At 39.3% G+C, this 19,963-nt stretch overlaps 3 protein-coding genes across 4 annotated transcripts; 2 read left to right on the top strand and 1 right to left on the bottom strand.

The window, feature by feature from the left end:
• The first annotated feature begins 1,961 nt into the window (after positions 1-1,961).
• Positions 1,962-7,668, top strand: nudt4b (nudix (nucleoside diphosphate linked moiety X)-type motif 4b). 2 transcript variants are annotated; one of them, XM_079454263.1, is made up of 5 exons: positions 1,962-2,384; positions 5,125-5,235; positions 5,538-5,582; positions 5,741-5,828; positions 5,933-7,668. In XM_079454263.1, exons 1-5 carry the CDS (start codon positions 2,289-2,291, stop codon positions 6,124-6,126), a joined length of 534 nt encoding a protein of 177 aa, XP_079310389.1. In that variant the 5' UTR covers positions 1,962-2,288; the 3' UTR covers positions 6,127-7,668. The 2 variants fall into 2 exon arrangements, with proteins under 2 accessions (XP_079310389.1, XP_079310390.1); XM_079454264.1 differs by having other exon boundaries at positions 2,142-2,384; positions 5,744-5,828.
• A 530-nt stretch (positions 7,669-8,198) lies between these two features.
• On the top strand, positions 8,199-12,520 carry dnajc2 (DnaJ (Hsp40) homolog, subfamily C, member 2). The gene is made up of 17 exons (XM_079454230.1): positions 8,199-8,435; positions 8,785-8,975; positions 9,078-9,153; positions 9,292-9,390; positions 9,487-9,628; positions 9,701-9,781; positions 9,869-9,934; positions 10,034-10,125; positions 10,212-10,333; positions 10,408-10,557; positions 10,641-10,729; positions 10,802-10,871; positions 10,957-11,138; positions 11,213-11,313; positions 11,386-11,496; positions 12,083-12,243; positions 12,363-12,520. Exons 1-17 carry the CDS (start codon positions 8,381-8,383, stop codon positions 12,429-12,431), a joined length of 1,857 nt encoding a protein of 618 aa, XP_079310356.1. The 5' UTR covers positions 8,199-8,380; the 3' UTR covers positions 12,432-12,520.
• Positions 12,436-15,949, bottom strand: pmpcb (peptidase, mitochondrial processing subunit beta). Its single transcript, XM_079454252.1, has 13 exons — positions 15,778-15,949; positions 15,376-15,513; positions 15,040-15,126; positions 14,821-14,950; positions 14,560-14,758; positions 14,152-14,231; positions 13,935-14,041; positions 13,450-13,593; positions 13,208-13,368; positions 13,043-13,128; positions 12,880-12,968; positions 12,736-12,811; positions 12,436-12,652 (listed from the first exon to the last, which is right to left on the bottom strand). The coding sequence occupies exons 1-13, from the start codon at positions 15,925-15,927 to the stop codon at positions 12,588-12,590; spliced, it is 1,512 nt and encodes a 503-aa protein (XP_079310378.1). The 5' UTR covers positions 15,928-15,949; the 3' UTR covers positions 12,436-12,587.
• Between the last annotated feature and the right edge of the window lie 4,014 nt (positions 15,950-19,963).

Genomic DNA, 19,963 nt, shown 5'->3' with positions numbered 1-19,963 from the left:
AGCCGTATGTTTTGTGAACATACACTTCTGGTAATAAAATGGAAAAAGTTGCTGATTTTAAATGCCATCGCGTGTCTGATCACTGTTAATATTTACCATAAGAACGAGTTTGTGACGTCAGAAACATGCTGAAGGTTAACACACATCTGCATAACACGATGGAGTTTTTATTAGAGAAATATTTGTAGATCAGATAACTAGTTCAATACAATCAGATGGTCAAACACTTTCAAAATGGAATAGAGAAGCAATGTGATAGCAACATTTTATATCGTGCAAAAAGAAACGCATTTAATTAATAGTAGCCTACCATTAACTGCATAAACCTAACAATATACTTAATTATTATTTTGACAGACTAAATAGACATAAACAGGTTATTTTTGAAAAGTGCGATTTAATATTTCTGCATCAACTACATATTTCTGAAGAATTTGTGAGATAAAATAGTTATCACCTTGTTCACACTAAATAACCACGCAAGGATCAGGGTAATAAAGATTGAGCCACATCAGCCACATGTGTTTTTTTTCTTATAACGAAGTCATGAAAACAGTTTGTGTGTTGTGTCATATCTGTTGAGTTATTTGTTATGACTAACATCTGAACAGGTACCACTAGTAGGATTTGTAGGACGTTGACAGCATTATAATAATGTTTAAGCAGGATGATATTTGTTCTTGTTGAAAGCTAACATTTAATTGCAAATATTATGACATTCTTGTCATGCGTCGAGTCTCAGTTATTCATTTTTAAATACAATAAATTACAGAGTACACACGATACAGAGATTCGGGAACGTAACTAAAACGTGTCATATTTCATCTGAGATAAACAAAATTGTAATTTACAGTTATGTCTTTGTTCTTTTGTTGTGATCAGACTTTCTGCAAATATTTTCTTTCATTCCCACTTCATTTACATTTAACTAAAGCCATTTTAAACTAATTATAATGATTCTGTTGTCTTATATACAGGGGCCATTAAACTTATGAATCTGGTTTTACTGCAATAGGAATAAAGTTATATTCGGATGTCTGTGTGTTGACCGTGGCAGCAATCTGATCAGATTCATGTAATCTTGTTTCCAGAGACACATTCACGTTCTTCTGTTTGCTGTTTTGGAATTTGTCTTTATTCATTTATTTATAGTGATGTATTGTCTTATAGTCACTATACTATACATCTTATCGATGTCAATAGTGCCGTATTATATCGAAGAATCAAGTGGACTCTTGATATTTCAACAATAAGGTCTGGATATCTCGTGGAAAATCTCTTGAGGCACCATAAAGTATTTAACACTAAAGGTACCATGTAGGTCAAATCAAATCTGGAAGATAATGTGAATTTCTCAGCAAATATCATCATGTGTACTTAGTGATAACAGAAGATGGTGTCAAATTCCTTTAGTCAAAGTTAAACAATGTCATCACAATTCAATCAGATCAGTATCATGAATCTGAAGTGAGACCAAGGTCCACAGCTTCATCTGCAGACACAGAGCAGTAAAGCAGGAGAGGGGCTGGACCATCTTTTCCTTGCAATTTTCCACAAAATATTGTCATGATGTGATGATATTATTGTCTTTAAGAATTATGCTTTTATTTATATCTTATCGTTTTCTTTTGTCGATCTTGTGTGTCATTTTTCCAGTGATATATCCGATGTTCCGTGTCCCCTCTCGAAATTAGTCTCAAATGAATACTGAGAGACATGTCCTGTTTTATTAATCTGCGGTATATGTGACAAGAGGTTACGCAGTATGCGGTAACCGAGGAGTGTGAACGCAATTCACGGAGACGCCGTACATTACGGTTCGTACTACGGAAAAGATTGAGGATTTGAATATTAATTAGTATTTGGTGACGCATCGGTGATACTCTCCAAAGGCGAAGTCTTGTCTTATGAATATTAATTACTTCACGATGACGTTGCTTGGGAACCCTCCAATGTCAACTGTTTAGCTTATGAATATTAACAACCAAGCCGTCAACATAGTAACGTTAGTAAATTCGCACCCGGCCCACCACGCACGTATATATACCGGGAAAATAAGATCTGAGTAGCGGATGAACCGTTAAACGGGATAAACCACCGAATCGACTAGATTACACGAGGAGTAACTTGTTTAAAAAGGATTTAAAATCAACGCCACGCCGCAGACCGGTACTGGTACGCCTCTCGCGCTGTCTCTGCCCCCGGCGGTGACTCACGGTGCTCGGGCCGTTCACGGAGCATTGCTGACCGGTCGGATTTATAAACGGAGGGGCCGACGGAATTTTAGCATGAAGTTCAAACCGAACCAGACGCGGACGTACGACCGGGAGGGATTCAAGCGGCGGGCGGCGTGCCTTTGCTTCCGAAACGAACGGGAGGATGAGGTACGAAACCGGGGAAATGATCCTTACCGGTAGTGAATTACACATACTGGCTGTATTTATAAAAGCGTAATGCAGGTTGTAATGGACTTTCAGTAGTGTGACGTAATCAACAGTTGATTAGTGATATATTTCGTCATTGATGTGTTACTGACTGTAGCTCAACTGGTAGCTACAGCATTGCCTTGGCAACGCAAATGTCACGGATTCCATTCAAAGAATCCACAAAAAAAGGTGTAAATTGTGTAAAAAGGTCTGCCAAATGCATGCAAATTTAGATATTTAATGATTGATTTACTCTTGCAAGATTGCAACGCATGTGCAGTCGACACAATACATCATATACACCTGATCCTCACAAACACAGTTCACACAGAGATTATTCTATTTACATATGCAGTGATTTCAGTTTTTCTCTGTGCAAAAGCTTGTAAATAAAGTTTAGTGAAACTTTCTATCTAAATACAGAGTTTTGTCCTTGCACACATGCAGTGTGTGACATGCAGGGACTTGCAGGCACTTTAGACTGTTGGTCACTAGGTGTCTTCAGTACAGTTATGTAATAGATGCACGTCAGATTGCAGCTTGCTGAACATCCCCCCAACCCCCCGGCACTCATTTCTGCATGTACACATCTGCATCAGGTTCATCTACTTCCTAGAAAAGACTTTCTTCAAAAGACGTGTGCTGAATGCAGGTGTCTGTATATCACACACCATTTAAAGAATGAAGATGAATGAAAAAGTCTTATAGATTCATTTCAGATCTGCTTGTTCCTGATTTTGAGCAGAAGGAACGTGAGAGCAAAACGATTATTGGTGGCTTGATATAGTTTAATATAGATGTAAAAGGTTTATCCAAGTTAACCAAACAAAGAAACTTGTGTCGTCTGAGGTGTCGGGCGAGATAAAGGTAATGCCAGTGTCAATCTGAACTTCTGTCTTCACATTCACTTTGTATTCTTCACCATCAGTCTCACGCTAGCTCACACCCCCCTCTCTAACACTGATCTCAGAGCAGCTTCACAAACACATGGAGCAGAGACTGATCGGCAGTCAGCGCATGGCTGTGTAAGTGAGTTCAAATGGCCGCTCTTTGTGTCTGTGTGAAAGAGGACGGGCAGGAGGCCGAGGATCAGCGTGAGCACATAATTCCCCCGAAATCCCTCCCGCTGTACTCTGTGCACAGATTCACTGACAACAAATGATTTGAAACCCCATCATTTGTTTCACAAACAGACAGACAGACTTTTTGATGCTACAGGTGCTTTCAGAATAAAGAATGAATGTTTTATTGTGTCGTAGCTGTCGGCATCTCTGTCAGCTTGTGTTTAATTTTAATATAGTCCTCCTGGAATCTTCATACCGCACATTTAGAAACCGACACAGAGTTAGGCATGCATTAGGTATATCTGAGATTATTGTGGCCATGTTTCAGTCCAAACCAGGGAATTCCACAGAAAATGAAAAGTGCGCAAACAATTAAAAAAGGTCTTGTGTTCAGAACACTTAACCTCGCTTTGCTTCAGGCATGTTGTCCTTGTAATAAGTTCATGCCGTCCTTCAGCGGTCACACTTTGTGAAAGTCAAACGAACCGCTTCCACCAGCTCTGCTTGTGTGTGGTGATACATAAAGATTGTAAAATATATACTTTTATTCCCAGCTCTATGAAAGATCTCTGGTTATTTATTAAATTGCCGATTTAGTCTGTACCGTGATAAAGCCGCGATCAAGAAAATTGGAAATATAGCGTTGATCCATTTCCTCGTGCACATAAGACAGATGATGATTCATGTTTTTTGCACAGTTTGTTTCAATCTCAAACGTCCTTGATACGAGATGTTCATTCTGTATGCATCGGGATATACGTCCTCATCCGGCAGCAGAACTCAACAAATAATCCAATCTTATTTTCTTGCTTTATATATTTGGGTGATCTAGACATGTTTCTGTGTGATTCTGTTGTGTCTCTGTGACAGAGTGAAATTACAGGACTGTAAATGACTGTTTTTTTCTGGAGTGATTCTCAAACATGTTTGTACAGCAGGCTTTTTTCTTGCCCTGTTTTCTCTCAAGCCTTTTGTTCCTGTACTGCACACTAGCACATGAAAATACAGACCATAGTTGTTTAGTTTATTGTTGAGAACGAGATCTTCAATACTAGTGTACATTTCAAGTACTGAAGTACTGCTTCTGTGAAATAACAGAACCTGCCCAGCGTGTATAAAGAATACATATGTGTTCAGATAAACTGGAACAACGAATGTAAATAGTAAATGTGAGAGTGTGTTCTGTACACACAACCCTCAGATACCGGAGGCTTTCCTTCATCATTACTCTAACACGCACACGGCAGTGAGTCTGTTGGCTGAGGAGGTCACCTGTAAAAATAACCTCAGTCTGGTCCAGAACATGACAGGTGACAAACGTGATGTCACAATTATCAATCCCAGAATCCTCTTAGCAGCAGCTGGAAGATTAGATGGTCAGAGATCATAGAGCAAGATCTACAGCTGATTGTCCTCATTTTGTGTCCAATAATGTAGCAGTACAGATTCACAAGAAATGTACTTTGGTATCATGGATGGTCTGTGTGAGTGAATCCGTTTCGTGTGACTGAATCTGTACTGTGCAATTCTGTGCATTTGAATCTGTTCTTTGTAAGTAAATCTGTGCGAGTGAATCTGTACGGTGTGAGAGCAAGATAATCTGTTCTGTCCAAATGAATCTGTGTTTTCTGCAGGTTTTATTAGTCAGCAGTAGTAGAAACCCGGATCAGTGGATTGTTCCTGGAGGAGGTATGGAACCAGAAGAGGAGCCGTGTGGAGCAGCGATACGAGAGGTCTTTGAAGAGGTGTGTTACCCTAACACAACGCCAACCCTCATGTTAATGGCATCATCATATTAGTTAATGTTATTATATAACCTTTCTTTAAAGCGCTGATGGTCTGTGAGGGTATTACAGTATTTACCGGCAGTTCTGATGTGTTGTGAATTACATTTAATTTGATAGATTTGGCTCACTCATGTAAAAAAGCTAAATGAAGTCAGCTAGCCCAGCCCCTGCTGTTTCACTGCATTCTTTGCCCTACTATAGGGAATCTCATGGGTAGGAGTGAAAACGGTTTCAAATTGACATCTTTCTCTGTCCCATAGGCTGGGGTGAAGGGTAAACTGGGCCGTTTACTTGGAGTGTTTGAGGTAAGGCTGTAATTTTCACCCTCCTCCTACAGCAGGGGTTCCCAAACTTACGACCCCTACTTTGGGAACCCCGGTCCTAAAGGACAGTGCATTTTGTTTTTGAGTTTGCACTTCTCTACAGTCCCTTGTACTGAAAGTCTTTCTATTCTCATCTGCAGCAGAATCAAGATCGCAAGCACAGGACGTATGTGTATGTGCTGATCGTTTCAGAGACCCTGGATGCCTGGGAGGAATCCGTCACCATCGGTGAGCGTGTGTTTGTGTGATGGGTCAGGCCACACCCTGTGGGTAATTAGATTTTTCTTGACGTGACAAATATGGCTGAGACACAAATTGTTTCATCTCTGTAGGTCGTAAGCGAGAGTGGTTCTCTGTTGACGAAGCCATCAAAGTTCTGCAGATCCACAAGCCCGTTCATGCAGAGTATTTGAGACGGCTGCGAATCAGTCGCCCACCCACCAACGGCAACCTGCTTCTACCCCAAACATCAGCCAACAACCTCACACCTCTCTTCAGCACACCAGCATCAGCCACCCGCAGATAGGACACACACATCACAACACACACAAAAACCACTGACACACACACACACACACGACACACTCCAGAGCATCACCTCCGACACCTTTGGGACGAGTCCGTGTGGACGTTTTGGGTGAAGAATGCCTTAACGATTTTTTTAACGTTGGTTTTGAAACTGTTACTAACATCTGATTTCACCATCGAGTTACGTGGAAGTGCACTTCCATCACCTCTCGACAACTCTCACCTGCAGAGCTCGGCATTCTGGGATTGTCATTCCATTCAGCTTCAGCGGTTTACCTCACTAAATTACCCCAAACCTCCATTTAAGACTCGAGCCCTTTAAATGCCTCCTGACGGATAACTGCATGTCTGAAAGCATCAGATCCGTCACATTAAGATTGTGTACTGTACAGGACGCTCATCATTCGGGTTCAACTATGTTCTCATTTCATGCTGTGGTTTGAAAAAAGGTTTGTAAATATTTATGAAAATACTGAAGATGCTAAAAATCTGCAAGGGTTTTTAACTAAAATGCAAATGTATTAACTTTATTCTGCTCTTAACACTTTCTATGAGCTTTAGATGATTTAAAAAAAGAACAAAACTGTGAATTTTTCAGTGAAAATTGTATTAATGGCTGAAGCTTGCAGAACATGTCAAGAACGTGTTTTAGTCAATAAGAAAAAGACTCGTATTGCATATTTTAGGACCATTATAGTTTTTTTTGTATTGTGACATTATTTGACATTAAGTTAAAATACCTTATTCTCAAAATCTCATTACTGTAATGCAAAAAAGAGTATTTGTTATTCTACAAGAAATGGCATGGTTTTCATTAAAATAATGTCACAATGCCTAAAATCTTAATGTTTCTAGAAATAGGCTTCATTTGCTTTATGCACAATTTTGTATTTATTGTGAGTCTCTCGGTTTTGGGGTGAAATGGGGTCTGAGCTTTCTCATGAATTTAGTTTTTGGTGTTAGTGAAGACTTGTGATTATTTGTCAGATGTGGGAATTGGGTGCCTTTTTAGTACAAAAAAACCCCATTGTACAGTCATTTAATCTTCTAACACTGATGAATTTATCTTGATCTGAATTCAGTTATTCACTCCATTTGTGTTATTTTTGGGTGAGTGTGCTGGTTTCAGATCAGTGTGAGAGAATCTGTTGCAAGTGAATAAATCACGACACAAGTTAAATGTATTTGTGGGTTCTGACATGTCATGCATCTGCTGACCGTTGTGTGTGTTTGTTTGGGTGAAAGATTACAGGTCAGTCTTTATTTTGCGAAGGATGTAATTGTATAAATGATTTTTAATACACTAAAATACCCAATGTTAATGTGAATTTATTTTGATTTATAGTAAAGTGTAAATGAGCCTGGAAGACTGGAGATGCTCATGGTGTTGGTAGATTTACAGAAAGCAAGGTTTGACTAACAGCCTCTTACTTGCTTTGTTGCCAACGGGTCCACGGTTTCTATATGTTTACAGTAATCTGTACAGATGTTCATAATGGATCTTTTTATTTGTCAATAAAGATTGTAACAGATTAAACCGAATCATCAGTGTTTATGGCTTGATTCTGGACAACATTTGTGGAAATACATAAACATTTTTGGAAAGGAGTACTTACAAAATACATAACCAAAATGTCCTTTACCAGAACTATACAGCCAAAAACATTTAATCCAGGGTAACCTCACATTAACAAATTATCTGTAGTTTTGCTTCAATAACTATTGGTATTTGTAATAAAACTATGTTAATACAAATAGTAAAATAAAGAAATTTAAATTTAAATAATACTGTATTTGTATTATACAAATACTTTACTACTGTGATAAAAATTATTTCACTTTAATAATTTTACCATTGGACACAAATTCTATAAAAAAATACAAATTATCACTAGTAGCCTATTAGTATTATAAGTATTAATATTTACAATTCTTATTAACACGAATAAAAGGTTATTTAATAATACCTTCTTACTGACTAGTTACATTTTGATTTATTTCACTAATTATTAATTTACAGAAGTAACTGTGGCGGGAATTATGGTTACCATGGCGTGTTCGAGCGGAACCACATCTCCTCTGTCTGTAGCGCATCGGAAGGATCCGAGTGTTACACAGCGGCAGCACAGCTGTACAGGGCCCATGTGGATCTGGCAGATCTCATCTAAACACAGTGTGATAACTCCAAACCAGTGTGATCTCGTCTGCTAATGAGACTTGTGTAGATCTTCTGTGTGTTTTTGCGAGTGAAAATGCTGATAGAGGCGCTTGAAGGGAAGATAACGGCGGTGTGTAACGCCGTTGCCGGTAAGTTTCAGTAATAAAGAGATATTGTAAGCACAGCACAGTTCATCTTAAGTCTTCACATTATTATCAGAGTGTTTCAGAGTAAAGTTAGATGGAGTAAATATTACGTTCATGACTGGACATGAATCCAAATCAATGTCTATCGATGTGATATAGTTTAATCACATCAGTCTGTCTTACACTGTGATTTATCTCTCTTGGATGCTTACTTTTATTTTGGTAACTTCCTTTGACAGATTGAAACCTGAAAGATTTGTTTTCACTTACAATGTCATTTGTTTTTATTTATTGAAACAAGTTCAGTATGTTATAGTTTGCTCCTGATTCTAAGCTGTTTGTCTCTTTTCAGTCTCAGTGCAGGTTCAGGTGGAGCCGGTGGGCCGCTGGTTCGAGGCCTTTCTGAAGCGCAGAAGTAGAAATGTGTCGGCTTCTTTTCAGGAGCTGGAGGAGGAAGAGGAGCTGTCTGAGGAAGAGGAGGGAGAAGAACTTCAACTGGAGGAGTATCCACTGCTAAAGACACTGGACCCTAAAGACTGGAAGGTGTGTAGAGGCGTGTCAGTGCTGTGTCTTCGAGTGTCTCTATCAGTCTGATGTTGAACATGTGAACTGAATGCATCTCATTTTCTTCTTTTGACTTTACAGAATCAAGATCATTATGCTGTTTTGGGTTTGGTTCACGTAAGGTACAGAGCAACACAGAAACAGATCAAAGCTGCTCGTAAGTAAAACATTTTACCAGACCTCTCGGCTTTTCTGAATGAACGCATTCATAACACGTTTAAAGGAAGATATTTGATGTGTCAGTGCTGTGTCATTATGTGCTGTGAAGATTCTGACACACTGCTGTTTGTCACAGATAAAGCTATGGTCCTCAAACATCATCCAGACAAAAGGAAAGCGGCGGGTGAACAGATTGTTGAGGGGGACAATGATTACTTCACTTGTATTACAAAAGGTAAGTTTGCTCTTAATGCATTCTCACTTTCCACGGTTCTGTTCTGCAGAACTGATGATGATCTCTCCATAATCTTTCTGATCTGTCAAATCACAGCAATAGAGACCCTGTCAGACCCCGTGAAGCGACGAGCTTTTGACAGCGTAGATCCCACGTTTGACAACACTGTGCCGTCGAAAGCAGAAGCTAAAGAGAACTTTTTTGAGGTGTTTTCACCTGTGTTTGAAAGGAATGCCAGGTAAACGCACTGCACTAGTAAATGTTTAAAGGGGCAATGTACATGTATCATAATGTGATATCATTCATCCAGGTGGTCTTCTAAGAAACACGTCCCCAGTCTGGGTAACATGCAGTCATCTTTTGAAGACGTGGATCATTTCTATTCCATCTGGTGAGTCTGTAGTTTCAGCTTGTGCAAGCAAAAATGATGAGGAATACACACATGAATCTTCTTCATGAATGTATTTATTTTCTGAAGGTACAACTTAGATTCATGGAGAGAATTCTCATATTTAGATGAAGAAGAAAAGGAAAAGGCTGAATGGTAAGGATGTTTGGCTCATCTTAATGGGTAAAATATGTTATTCACCGTTTTTGTTGTGTTTTCTGATTTATATTTGTCTGCTTGTCACGTCTGCACTAGTCGAGATGAAAGAAGATGGATTGACAAACAGAACCGGTCCTCTCGAGCGCAGAGGAAGAAGGAAGAGATGAACAGATTACGAAACCTTGTTGGTAAATATTGCATTAGACCGTATTGTGTTATGGATCCTTCATGATATCATGCCGTGATCATGTCTATGTGTGATGATGTGTTGTAGACACCGCTTACAACTGTGACCCACGAATAAAAAAATTTAAAGAGGAGGAGAAAGCCAGAAAAGAGTCTGAGAAGAAGGCCAAAGCAGAGGCAAAGAAGCGAGAACAGGAAGAGAAGGAGCGGGTATGAACAAAAGATTTATCCTGAGTGTGTGTCTGTGTGTCCAGGCTTGACTGTGTGTGTGTGTCTTTACACAGGCGCGTCAGGCAGAGCAGGATGCTGCACGTCTGGCTAGGGAGAAAGAAGAGGAGGTAGCGAAACACGCAGCACAGCAGGCAAAGAAAGAGAAAGAAGCTCAGAAAAAAGCCATCAAGAAAGAAAGACAGAAGCTCAGAACAACGTGCAAGGCAAGAAAACCTCAGTTCATCTCAAACACTGAGCTCTTAGTGAGATGTTCAGATTCTAAACTTCATCTCTCTCTGCTCCTCAGACTCACAATTACTTTGCAGATAATGAAGGGGACAATGTGAGGATGATGGAGGAGGTGGAGAAACTCTGTGATCGCTTGGAACTGATTAGGTGATGGTGTGCTGCTGTAAAAAAGAATGTGTGAGAGAACTTGGAGAAATACTGAGATTTCTTTTTTTACAGTTTACAAACGCTGAATGAGGCTTTAGCTTCTGGGAATAAAGAACAGAATAAAATGGCTCTGGAGAAACAGGTGAGTTTATCATAGGAGTTTTGATGAGACTGTACTCCAGCTTCTCATCCTGGTTCAGTTCTTGACCGTGTGTTTATCTGTGCAGGTGCACGAGGTTAAAGTTCAAATGCAGAAGGAGAAGGAGGCAGAGATTCAGGCGCAGCAGGCCACGCGTGGTGCCGAACACGCCAGCGGAGGGGGAGCAGTCAATAACAAAGGCTGGAGTGAAGAAGATCTTCAACTGCTCATTAAAGCCGTGAACCTCTTCCCTGCCGGAACCAACACCAGGTAAGTCACCACGGAAACATCAGACCGTGCAGGGTTTCCGGTGTTTCTCACAGAGCTGTGTTGTGATCTGACAGGTGGGAGGTGATCGCCAACTATATGAACCAGCACTCCAATAGCGGTGTGAAGAGGAACGCCAAAGACGTCATTAACAAAGCAAAAACGCTGCAGAAACTTGGTAAGGAACCAACTCGCTGTCATCTTCAGTTAGATGAACAGACAACCTTTTTATTGTCTCGTCTGTTTCCAGATCCTCACCAGAAAGACGAGATTAACCGAAAGGCCTTTGAGAAGTTTAAGAAAGAACATTCAGCTGTTCCTCCTACTGTAGATAATGCAGTGCCATCAGAACGCTTTGACGGTGAGTTGTGTGTGTCGCTGTGTTTAAGAGGATGTAATCTATAGATGCAGCCTGTACTATATTTAGAGGTCCAAGCATGAAGTACACAGTTTACAAATATTCTAAAAATCTTTTGATTGAAAAACATGCCAACATACTAACATTCATGTTGATATTTATATATGTCATTATTATCATAACCAGAGGTTTCAAACATAGCACCACCTACTGGTCCTGAGAAATTGAAAAATGGTCAATTGAGCCAAAGAATTTGAGGTTTATCCAGTGTTTTTTTATTTTGCCATTTTTACATTTTGTAGCACCCCAAGAACAATCCAATTTATTCACAGCATCTTTTTTAATTATCTAAATCATAAACACTCAAACTCGCTTTAACCCTTATAATAAAATATTGTATTTGGTAATTGTTAATGACAGAGAATTATCAATAGCGGTTTATCTTTGGTTGAATTGACAAATATTACCTGGAAAGTGCATTGCGCTATGGAATATTATATACACTGTGCTGAAATATTTATTTTTGAAAATTTTGGATGTCTTCTCTAAAACGTTTGTTTTAAGTCGATTATTGTCTCCATCCCTCTAGCTGTAGGTGCTGAATCTAACTCCACCCCCTGGACCACAGAGGAGCAGAAACTACTAGAACAGGCTCTGAAAACCTATCCCGTGAGCACACCCGAGCGCTGGGAGAAGATCTCAGAAGCTGTGCCTGGACGCTCCAAGAAAGACTGCATGAAGAGATACAAGGTGAGCCATTCACTTCAATTTTAGGATAAATATTAAACACACCAACTCTGCAGTGTGTATCATTGTGAGAACAGAATGATCACAGCATATTCATCTTGTTCGTGTTTGTGTGGTTACAGGAGCTGGTGGAGATGATAAAAGCCAAGAAAGCTGCTCAAGAACAGGTTGCTGTTAAAAACAGAAAATGATGACAAGGAGAAAACACACCACCACTCGGTCTTTTAATTTTATCGTGTTGTTCTTTATTTTATAAAATAAACAGGTAAAATCACATGATATTAAATACGGGTGGTTTGTAACTTTGTGAATGGACAGCCGGCGTATGGCTTGAGTTAGCAGAATTCCTATGATCTTAACCAATACATGCCGCTCTGGATCCTGTTATAGTCTGGCAGTTGTTCAATTGGACCTGCAATCAGAATCACCATTCGTCTCAACATTATTCTCTTTTCTCTATTTTTGTGTATTATAAACAGAAAAAGTAATACTGACCAACAGCTGCTATAGCAGGAACTTTATTATAGATGTATTTTGTACACACGCTTCTGATCGTCGTGGCATCTATAGCCTGAGAAAAGAGAGTCTCGTGACTGTAGTTCACAAGAAGTTTAAAGATAAGTGTATACATTCACTTACATCTATTCTGGCCTCCAGCTCGTGAAGAGGAATTCTGCGACTGTAGCACAACATCTGCCGGCCGATATCCTCGCAGATAGGTGTTGACCCTAGACAAGAACAGCATATTAAACTGATACGGCATCTGACAGTCTCGTGTGGAGTGTTCTGAAAGAAAACTAACCGTCCAGATGCAGCAGCATGTTTGTCTTGAGCAGGTTTTTAGCTCTGTTCACCTCACTGTCCGTCACATTCGTACACAGAGACATCCTGCGAGAAACCCATCATTAGATCATCACATTTAAACCTCTGGTGTCCATTCTCAGCCAATTTTACAACGGACTCTCACCATTCCAGCTGAGTGAAGCGAATCATCTCGCCAACGGTTCCTGGCTCACACACCATGTAAAGACCCCACAGGCCTGTATCGGTGTAGCAGGTGTTAAAGGACTGGAAGCTGTGGCACAAGTTCCCCTGACACGCCATCTGCGCTAACTTACTGGACAAATTCTGGGAAAATCAAGTGCAGTGTGTTCACTGTGAGGGAGTTGTGTGTCTTGAGCTATAAGATTTAGTTTGAGCATGTCTTACCATCCCACCGCCAAGTGAACGGTCCCAGTTCCCAATAAGCGTGTTTGCCACCATCAGTGGAATGGTGTCTGGATGTGACCACCCGACGGCCTCCACAGCGATGGCGATGTGAGCCAAAGGCATTTTATCATCTCGCACACGAATCTGTTTGGGAATCAGGAAGAGCTGGTGGTTAGTCTGTGATCCGTGAGATCCAAGTTCTGATGTGCTGTTGATCATAACAAAAAACTACGTGTAGACTGATCTTAGGTTCTAGAAATGAACAAAATTACAATGGATGTCTAAGGGAAAGGCATTTAGAAAAGTATCTGACAGAACCGTGTCAGTGAAAAAGGCAATAAAAGATAAACTTTCACTGTAAACTAATTTCTTTACAAACTGGGGATGCATCTAAACAATTTGCTAAACGTTTTTTCACATTTTTGTATAATTTGGGATAATTAATGAAATGTTAATTTTATTTATAATAATTTTATTCGGGTTACCTCACTTCCAGTGAAATGACAGTGTTGTAATGCATCTGCACTGTATCTGGCTGGCAGCTTCCCAAAATGATATTTGGCCAAATCAATAAGTTCATTATGTGACACACCTGAAATAAAGATTTCAAAAAGTAAGAAAGTAAAAAATTCTGAAAACTTACTTGAAACTTCTATATAAAGATGTGAGACTGATCCGTGTGTATGTGTGTGTGTGTTTTACCTCCGGCTGCTGCTAATATAATTCTTGGACCCTTGTAGTGTGTTGTGATGTATTCCACCAGATCTGCTCGATTTATCGATCTGTCAAAGCATCAAAACATAAATGGATCAGTACTTCAAGGTTAAAGGGAACATCGTAATGTTTTAAAGCGCAAATGTGTATTTTCTCTAATGTTTAGAACACATCTATAACAGTCTATGATGTGCTTTGAGTACACTGGAATAGTGTGTTTTCCCCAAAATGTGTAAAGATTGAGAAGCTAAAAAGCTTTTATCTCATCTCTACTAGATCACACTAACACGAAAGAAGACCTTGTTTTTTGCTACTGTATTAGGAGATTTTAATAGTCAACTAATGTGCACTAACTTTCAACTTGAATTGAGTGGAGGTGTAAACTGTGATGCATACTTGATGTTTTCTGTAGGACCCAGGATGGTTCTACCCAGTGGTGTCTCATGATAGGCTGTAGCATGCAGATAATCAAAGACAACTTCCTGCAGGTTGGTCTCCACCTCCTGCATCTCTCTGAGGATCACTCCACGCTCCCGCTCGATCTCTGCCTCTCCCAGCGTGCTGTTCTGAATGATGTCGGCCAGTATCTCCACCGCTGGGGACAGAGAAATTACTTATAGCACCTTTCTGCTCGTGATGGTGATGTGCAGGCGTTACCTCTGGGCAGATCTTTGGAGAAAGCTTTAGCGTAGTACACGGTCTGCTCTCTTGAGGTGTAAGCGTTGAGATGAGCTCCCATGTTCTCAATCTCTAACTCCAGGTCAAGCTGTGACCTCTTCCTGGTGCCCTGTAATGGAAGGATTTGGTTTTTTCTTGTGTACATAGTTAAATCATTTCGGTATGTAAACAACTCTTTCTGTAAATTAGCTTTCTTACTTTGAATGCCATGTGTTCCAGGAAGTGGGCTGTGCCATTATTGCGTTCGTTTTCATACCGGCTACCAGCATCAATCCATAGACCAACCTGGACCAATCCATTAAGAGATTTATTTGATTTGAATATTGTTAAACATTTAATAAAGATTAAATGCACCACTGACACTAAATATAAATGTTTTCTGATATTATATGATATATAATTCAGGTGATATGTTATTTCAGAGAGGGGCCCACCCCTCATGTGCCCTGTACTGACACTTAAAAAACCCTAATGTTATTAAATCAAACACCCGAGATGGAAACAGATGAGGTGCAGATATGATGGAGAGCTCACCGTGCACGTGGACAGTCCCGAATCTTCAGAAGCGACCCTGAGCCCGTTCCCGAGGGTCGTGACCTTCGTCTCAGGTACGTTCAGAACCACGTGACTGACAGCTGGAGTGGATCGGTGCCGATTGGAGCCAGCTGTGATCTAAAACAACACTTCAAAGTTATAAAACCGTGATTTGACAGTCGTTAATATGTAACAAAAATAAATATGAGAAATTAGTGTTGATAGAAACAATTACATGTTTTTTCCAGGATACAAATCATGTAATTTCACAATAAAGGCTCGGTTTGCGTCATGTTAGTCCAGCGGGCACGACGTTCCCATGTTTGAGATGACTATCAAGACGTCATTATTAGTATTCTGTCAGATATTAAAAGCCTTTGTGATATTTTAATAATCTCTTACCCTGTTAACAGCTCTTCTGTTCAATAAATTCTTTACAATGCTTCTCCCAGCTGCGCCGAAACGCTGCACGGACGCCGCCATGCTGTTTACTGACCGTATAACGTTGTGCATAGGACGAGCTCTGATTGGATGGAATAACGCGTGCGTCATGCGTCACGTAGCGTATCTGCGAAACATGAATTAATTTGGTGGATAGAAAAGAGGTTAATGTTGTTTACTAACAGGGGAAGTTATTGCCTTTTATGCAAAATTATATTTTGGAAAGATGTTATAAACGTTTCCACAGGTTCTACAAACATAATTATTATGCCATCTAGCGGTAAAAAAGTTGCGAAGTTCGTTTATTGCACCAGAAGGTGGCAGCAGAGTCATAGGATTAGTCATTTTTCTGATCAGCCAGTTACAGCAATACATTTATAAAATACAGTGATACCTTCAGCTGTTTTTATAACGTCTGTAATTATTAATCTAAGTTTTACCACGTTAACTATAGACTTTAAATGCATTTAAAATCAAAAGGGATTCAGATTTTAAGTGGACTATTTCTTTAAGGGTTGTCATTTTAATTTGTGAGAACATGATCTATGTGTTTTTTTTCCTTGCAGAATAGGCTGGTCTCTGGAAATTTCATATTGTTCAGATTGATGAAGAACACAGCTTTCTGTAAGATTCACTAAACCTGTCAATGTCTTTAACTGTTTGTGCTGCATATTCTACTCTAAGCCAATGCCAACACACCATTAAAATTAAATATATATTTATTTTACTATATATCTGCTTATGTTTAACTTAATAGCTTGTGTATGTTTGCACTATTAATAAAAGTTACATCATAAGAAAGATGATGTGTGTCTGCCCGATCAGTGGTGTTTCTCTGTGTTAAAGACTTGACATAAGGTGTGAATAAATCATCTCTCAGAAGCAATCTGAGACTCATATCAGAACAAATGTGACAATATACCCTATGATGATTTAAAATAAGAGCCAAAAGCTTCATTAAAACATCTTCCCAACAAGTCTTACAGTAGATAAGAAAAGCATCGGTCAGATGACTGGTCCCAATGCTATAGATAATGTAGTTCAACCACTAACCAACCAAATTACCAGTCATTTGTGAAATTCAGCATTGTGGCCATGGTGGTCTTTGGCAGGAGACAAAATATATATTATTTGGAGTGTCTTTTGAGCTAAGCGACTGAAACGTGTTCTTTTGAAATGAACACATAAGCCAAAGAGCTATCATTTTAGGTTAGACTAATGAGAAACCTGATATAATGCTAGTAATTCCATATAAGGTGTTTAAATAATGTCAACAGCATTTATGAGTAAAGTTTTAAGTTATGACCTTTCATGTTTCTGGTCTGCAATGATGGTTTCGTCTGTGCTCTATAGCTGGAGAGAATTTACACCCATACAAAAATGAACAGTTCATTTCAACATGTTAATTTAACACAAAATGAATCATTCATGAAGTCTTAGTTCAGTGTTTTTTTTAAGCTTGTTGATGGGGACCCGCTGCTCCACGTTTCTTTCAGTCTCCCTTATCTAACACACCTGACTCGAATCATCAGCTCATTAAGACAGGGATCCCCAAACCTGTTCCCGGAGAGCTGGTGTCCTGCAGTCTTTAGGTCCAACCTGCCTGTGAGTAACCCTGATAGCAAGAGAGCAGATGAAAACCATTGAATCAATGTAAATTACATGGGATCACATCACGTTTGAACCCACAACTAATGGTGAAAAAATGTTGACGTTTCAACAAACCACCATTACTGTGATCAGAGTTTGATTTAGTTGGCCTCTGGACTTTCATTATTTCTAGTGTTTCCATACCAGACTACTTGTGCATGGGAAAAAAAAATCTGAAAAGGTTTAGTAGGATTAGATCGATTTTTGTAAGTGTCAAGTTGTATAAGTTATTAGGTGTCAATGATTAGTAAGTTTGAGATGCTACTTTATATAATGGTGAGATCCATTCATGACCTGTGGACGTCTAAAAGTACAGAGACAAAATATTAACTATTTGCTGACAAACTTAGACATCAACAGTTATCATACAAACCCCAACAATGGTGACAATCATCAAACTAATTCAGACAAACACAATGCATGGTGGGAGTCATGAATGGGTTTTGAACTACGATGTTACCCAGCATGCATTGTAGCATAAAGCTTTTTTTTGTTGCCATCGTCGAGGTTCATACACAGATACTTGATGTCTACTTGATTCGTCTATGTAATGAAAATCATGAAGACTTTCTTTCTAAAAACAAATAACTATTGTTTTTATTCATTGGAAAATTTTGTTTTCTTTTCTTGTAAGTTCCAATTAATATCAATCACCATTTATTTGGTTTCTTTTGAATTAAGCCATAATAATTCAAATGGATACAGCTAACCAACACCACAAAAACATAACATTATAAAAAACTTCTCATATAACACTGTTTTGTTACACTGCATCCTAACATTTACATATTACTACTATAGAGTTCTTTCAGTATCTTCACAGTTATGAAATCATTTCATTTTCTGATCCCACTGTGGTTTTCTTTGCCACAATAAATGTGTTTGAACACATGAATGGCCAGTGAAAATCTAACGTCAAGGTCCCAACTAAACCCAACACTGATCACAATAACGGTGGTTTGTTTGAATTTAAATATTTTTCCAACATTAACTGCAGGTGCAAAAGTAGTATTGATTCAGTACAATCAACATTGACAAACCAAACATTTTTAAGATTGATTCAACGGATGCTTCAGGTGTGTTTAATTAGGATTGGAGCTAAAATCTGCAGGAGCCCCACCTGACTCAAATCATCATCTCATTAAGAGAGAGAACTATGAACTGAAGTAAACGTGTCATTTAAGGGAGACACAAAATGCACAGGGCAGCACGGTAAGCCTACATTGATCGTAGCTTCGTTGGTGACAATGGTTCTAAGATCAACTGATCAATCCATGACTTTGGGAAACGCAGGCATGAGCAGTGAGTCCCCAGGGCCAGGATTGAGTTAATCAATTAAATGAAGTGTTAAAAATGGTTCAGCAATGCTAAAACTGATCTGAGGATTTCCACTTCCCAGCATCCTTTGCATGCGACTAAATAATGAGAAATGTTGCAATCCTCTTTCAATCAAGATAAATTAAAAAGGAGATTCGTGTTAAGTATTCCTTTGTTAGGTTGGTATTCATAAGTTTCTTTTCTGTTGGTTTTAGGAGGTTAACATTGTACAGAAGTGTAGAGCATTTGCTTAGGTTGAAAACAGACCCATTAGACAAGTTTCTGGTCATGCTAATGCCATGATCCGTTCTTTCTTCTGAGGTCATTAATTATTATTTAAAAAAGGTGAGATTAGCATGCTTCTAGTGAACAAGTGTCAAACTCGATTCCTGGAAGGCCTGTGTTAGCTCTTACAACACCTGCTTGGAAGTTTCTAATCCTGAAGATGTTGATTAGCTGAATCAGGTGTGTTTAATTAGGGGAAGAGCTAAACCTGAGCACAGCTGTGGCCCTTCAAGAACTGAGGTTGACACCCCTGTATGTAGTGTGTGTTGCTGATAAATGAAAGTTAACCAAATGTCAATAAATCAGTTTCTTTTAAATGTATAAATGTTGATGGCTCTATTTGATTCAGTAATGCTGTCTATGCATTTAAATTCTTTGTGTACATGATAATTTCATGTTAAGGACACTTTATTCGAACGTGTTAAAACAAAATGGCCAGGGTTATCAGGTATGCTTCAAAGTGAATATGTTGACTTTTATAAAAAAAAACTTAGTCAACATTTCACTTTTTATAGTTGCAAACATTTACTGTAGGGCTGTAAGTTACCAGAAGTGTCAGTACATTAGAACAGTAGTGTTAGAAGTGACATCCAGAGCCCTGTGGCTCAAAGGTAATGAACACTGTGCTTAGACTTGGAAGTTCAGGGTTCAAGTCCAGCTTTGGGTAATTGCTCGCAGTTCTTATGTGTTTCAGGTTTCACTAAAAGGAATAAAATAACCAGGAGAAGTGTCTCAAACGTGCAGTGTCCAGTGGCTCAGTGTTAAGGAGCACAGCCCTTTGAGCAAGAGCTCTGGGGTTTGAGCCTGGTATTGAGGGAGGCCCGGCGAGAGGAGGCGACCCGGCGAGAGGAGGCGACCCGGCGAGAGGAGGAGACCCGTAGGCCCGGCGAGAGGA

Source organism: Barbatula barbatula (genome assembly GCF_947034865.1).
Source record: "Barbatula barbatula genome assembly, chromosome: 4".
In the NCBI taxonomy this organism is placed as follows: domain Eukaryota; kingdom Metazoa; phylum Chordata; class Actinopteri; order Cypriniformes; family Nemacheilidae; genus Barbatula; species Barbatula barbatula.
Note: the sequence above shows the minus strand (reverse complement) of the source record. Positions and strands in the feature narration are given on the sequence as shown.

Bases quoted from the DNA above. Each gene is read 5' to 3' on its own strand.
- nudt4b (XM_079454263.1), top strand. From the start codon at position 2,289: ATGAAGTTCAAACCGAACCAGACGCGGACGTACGACCGGGAGGGATTC. The intron at 2,385-5,124 runs GTACGAAACCGG...TGTTTTCTGCAG, and splicing joins GAAACGAACGGGAGGATGAG to GTTTTATTAGTCAGCAGTAG. The intron at 5,829-5,932 runs GTGAGCGTGTGT...TCATCTCTGTAG, and splicing joins GGAGGAATCCGTCACCATCG to GTCGTAAGCGAGAGTGGTTC.
- pmpcb (XM_079454252.1), bottom strand. From the start codon at position 15,927: ATGACGCACGCGTTATTCCATCCAATCAGAGCTCGTCCTATGCACAAC. The intron at 14,951-15,039 runs GTAAGAAAGCTA...CTTCCATTACAG, and splicing joins TGGAACACATGGCATTCAAA to GGCACCAGGAAGAGGTCACA. The intron at 12,812-12,879 runs GTAAGTGAATGT...CTCTTTTCTCAG, and splicing joins AGCTGGAGGCCAGAATAGAT to GCTATAGATGCCACGACGAT.
- dnajc2 (XM_079454230.1), top strand. From the start codon at position 8,381: ATGCTGATAGAGGCGCTTGAAGGGAAGATAACGGCGGTGTGTAACGCC. The intron at 10,730-10,801 runs GTGATGGTGTGC...CTTTTTTTACAG, and splicing joins GATCGCTTGGAACTGATTAG to TTTACAAACGCTGAATGAGG. The intron at 12,244-12,362 runs GTGAGCCATTCA...GTGTGGTTACAG, and splicing joins ACTGCATGAAGAGATACAAG to GAGCTGGTGGAGATGATAAA.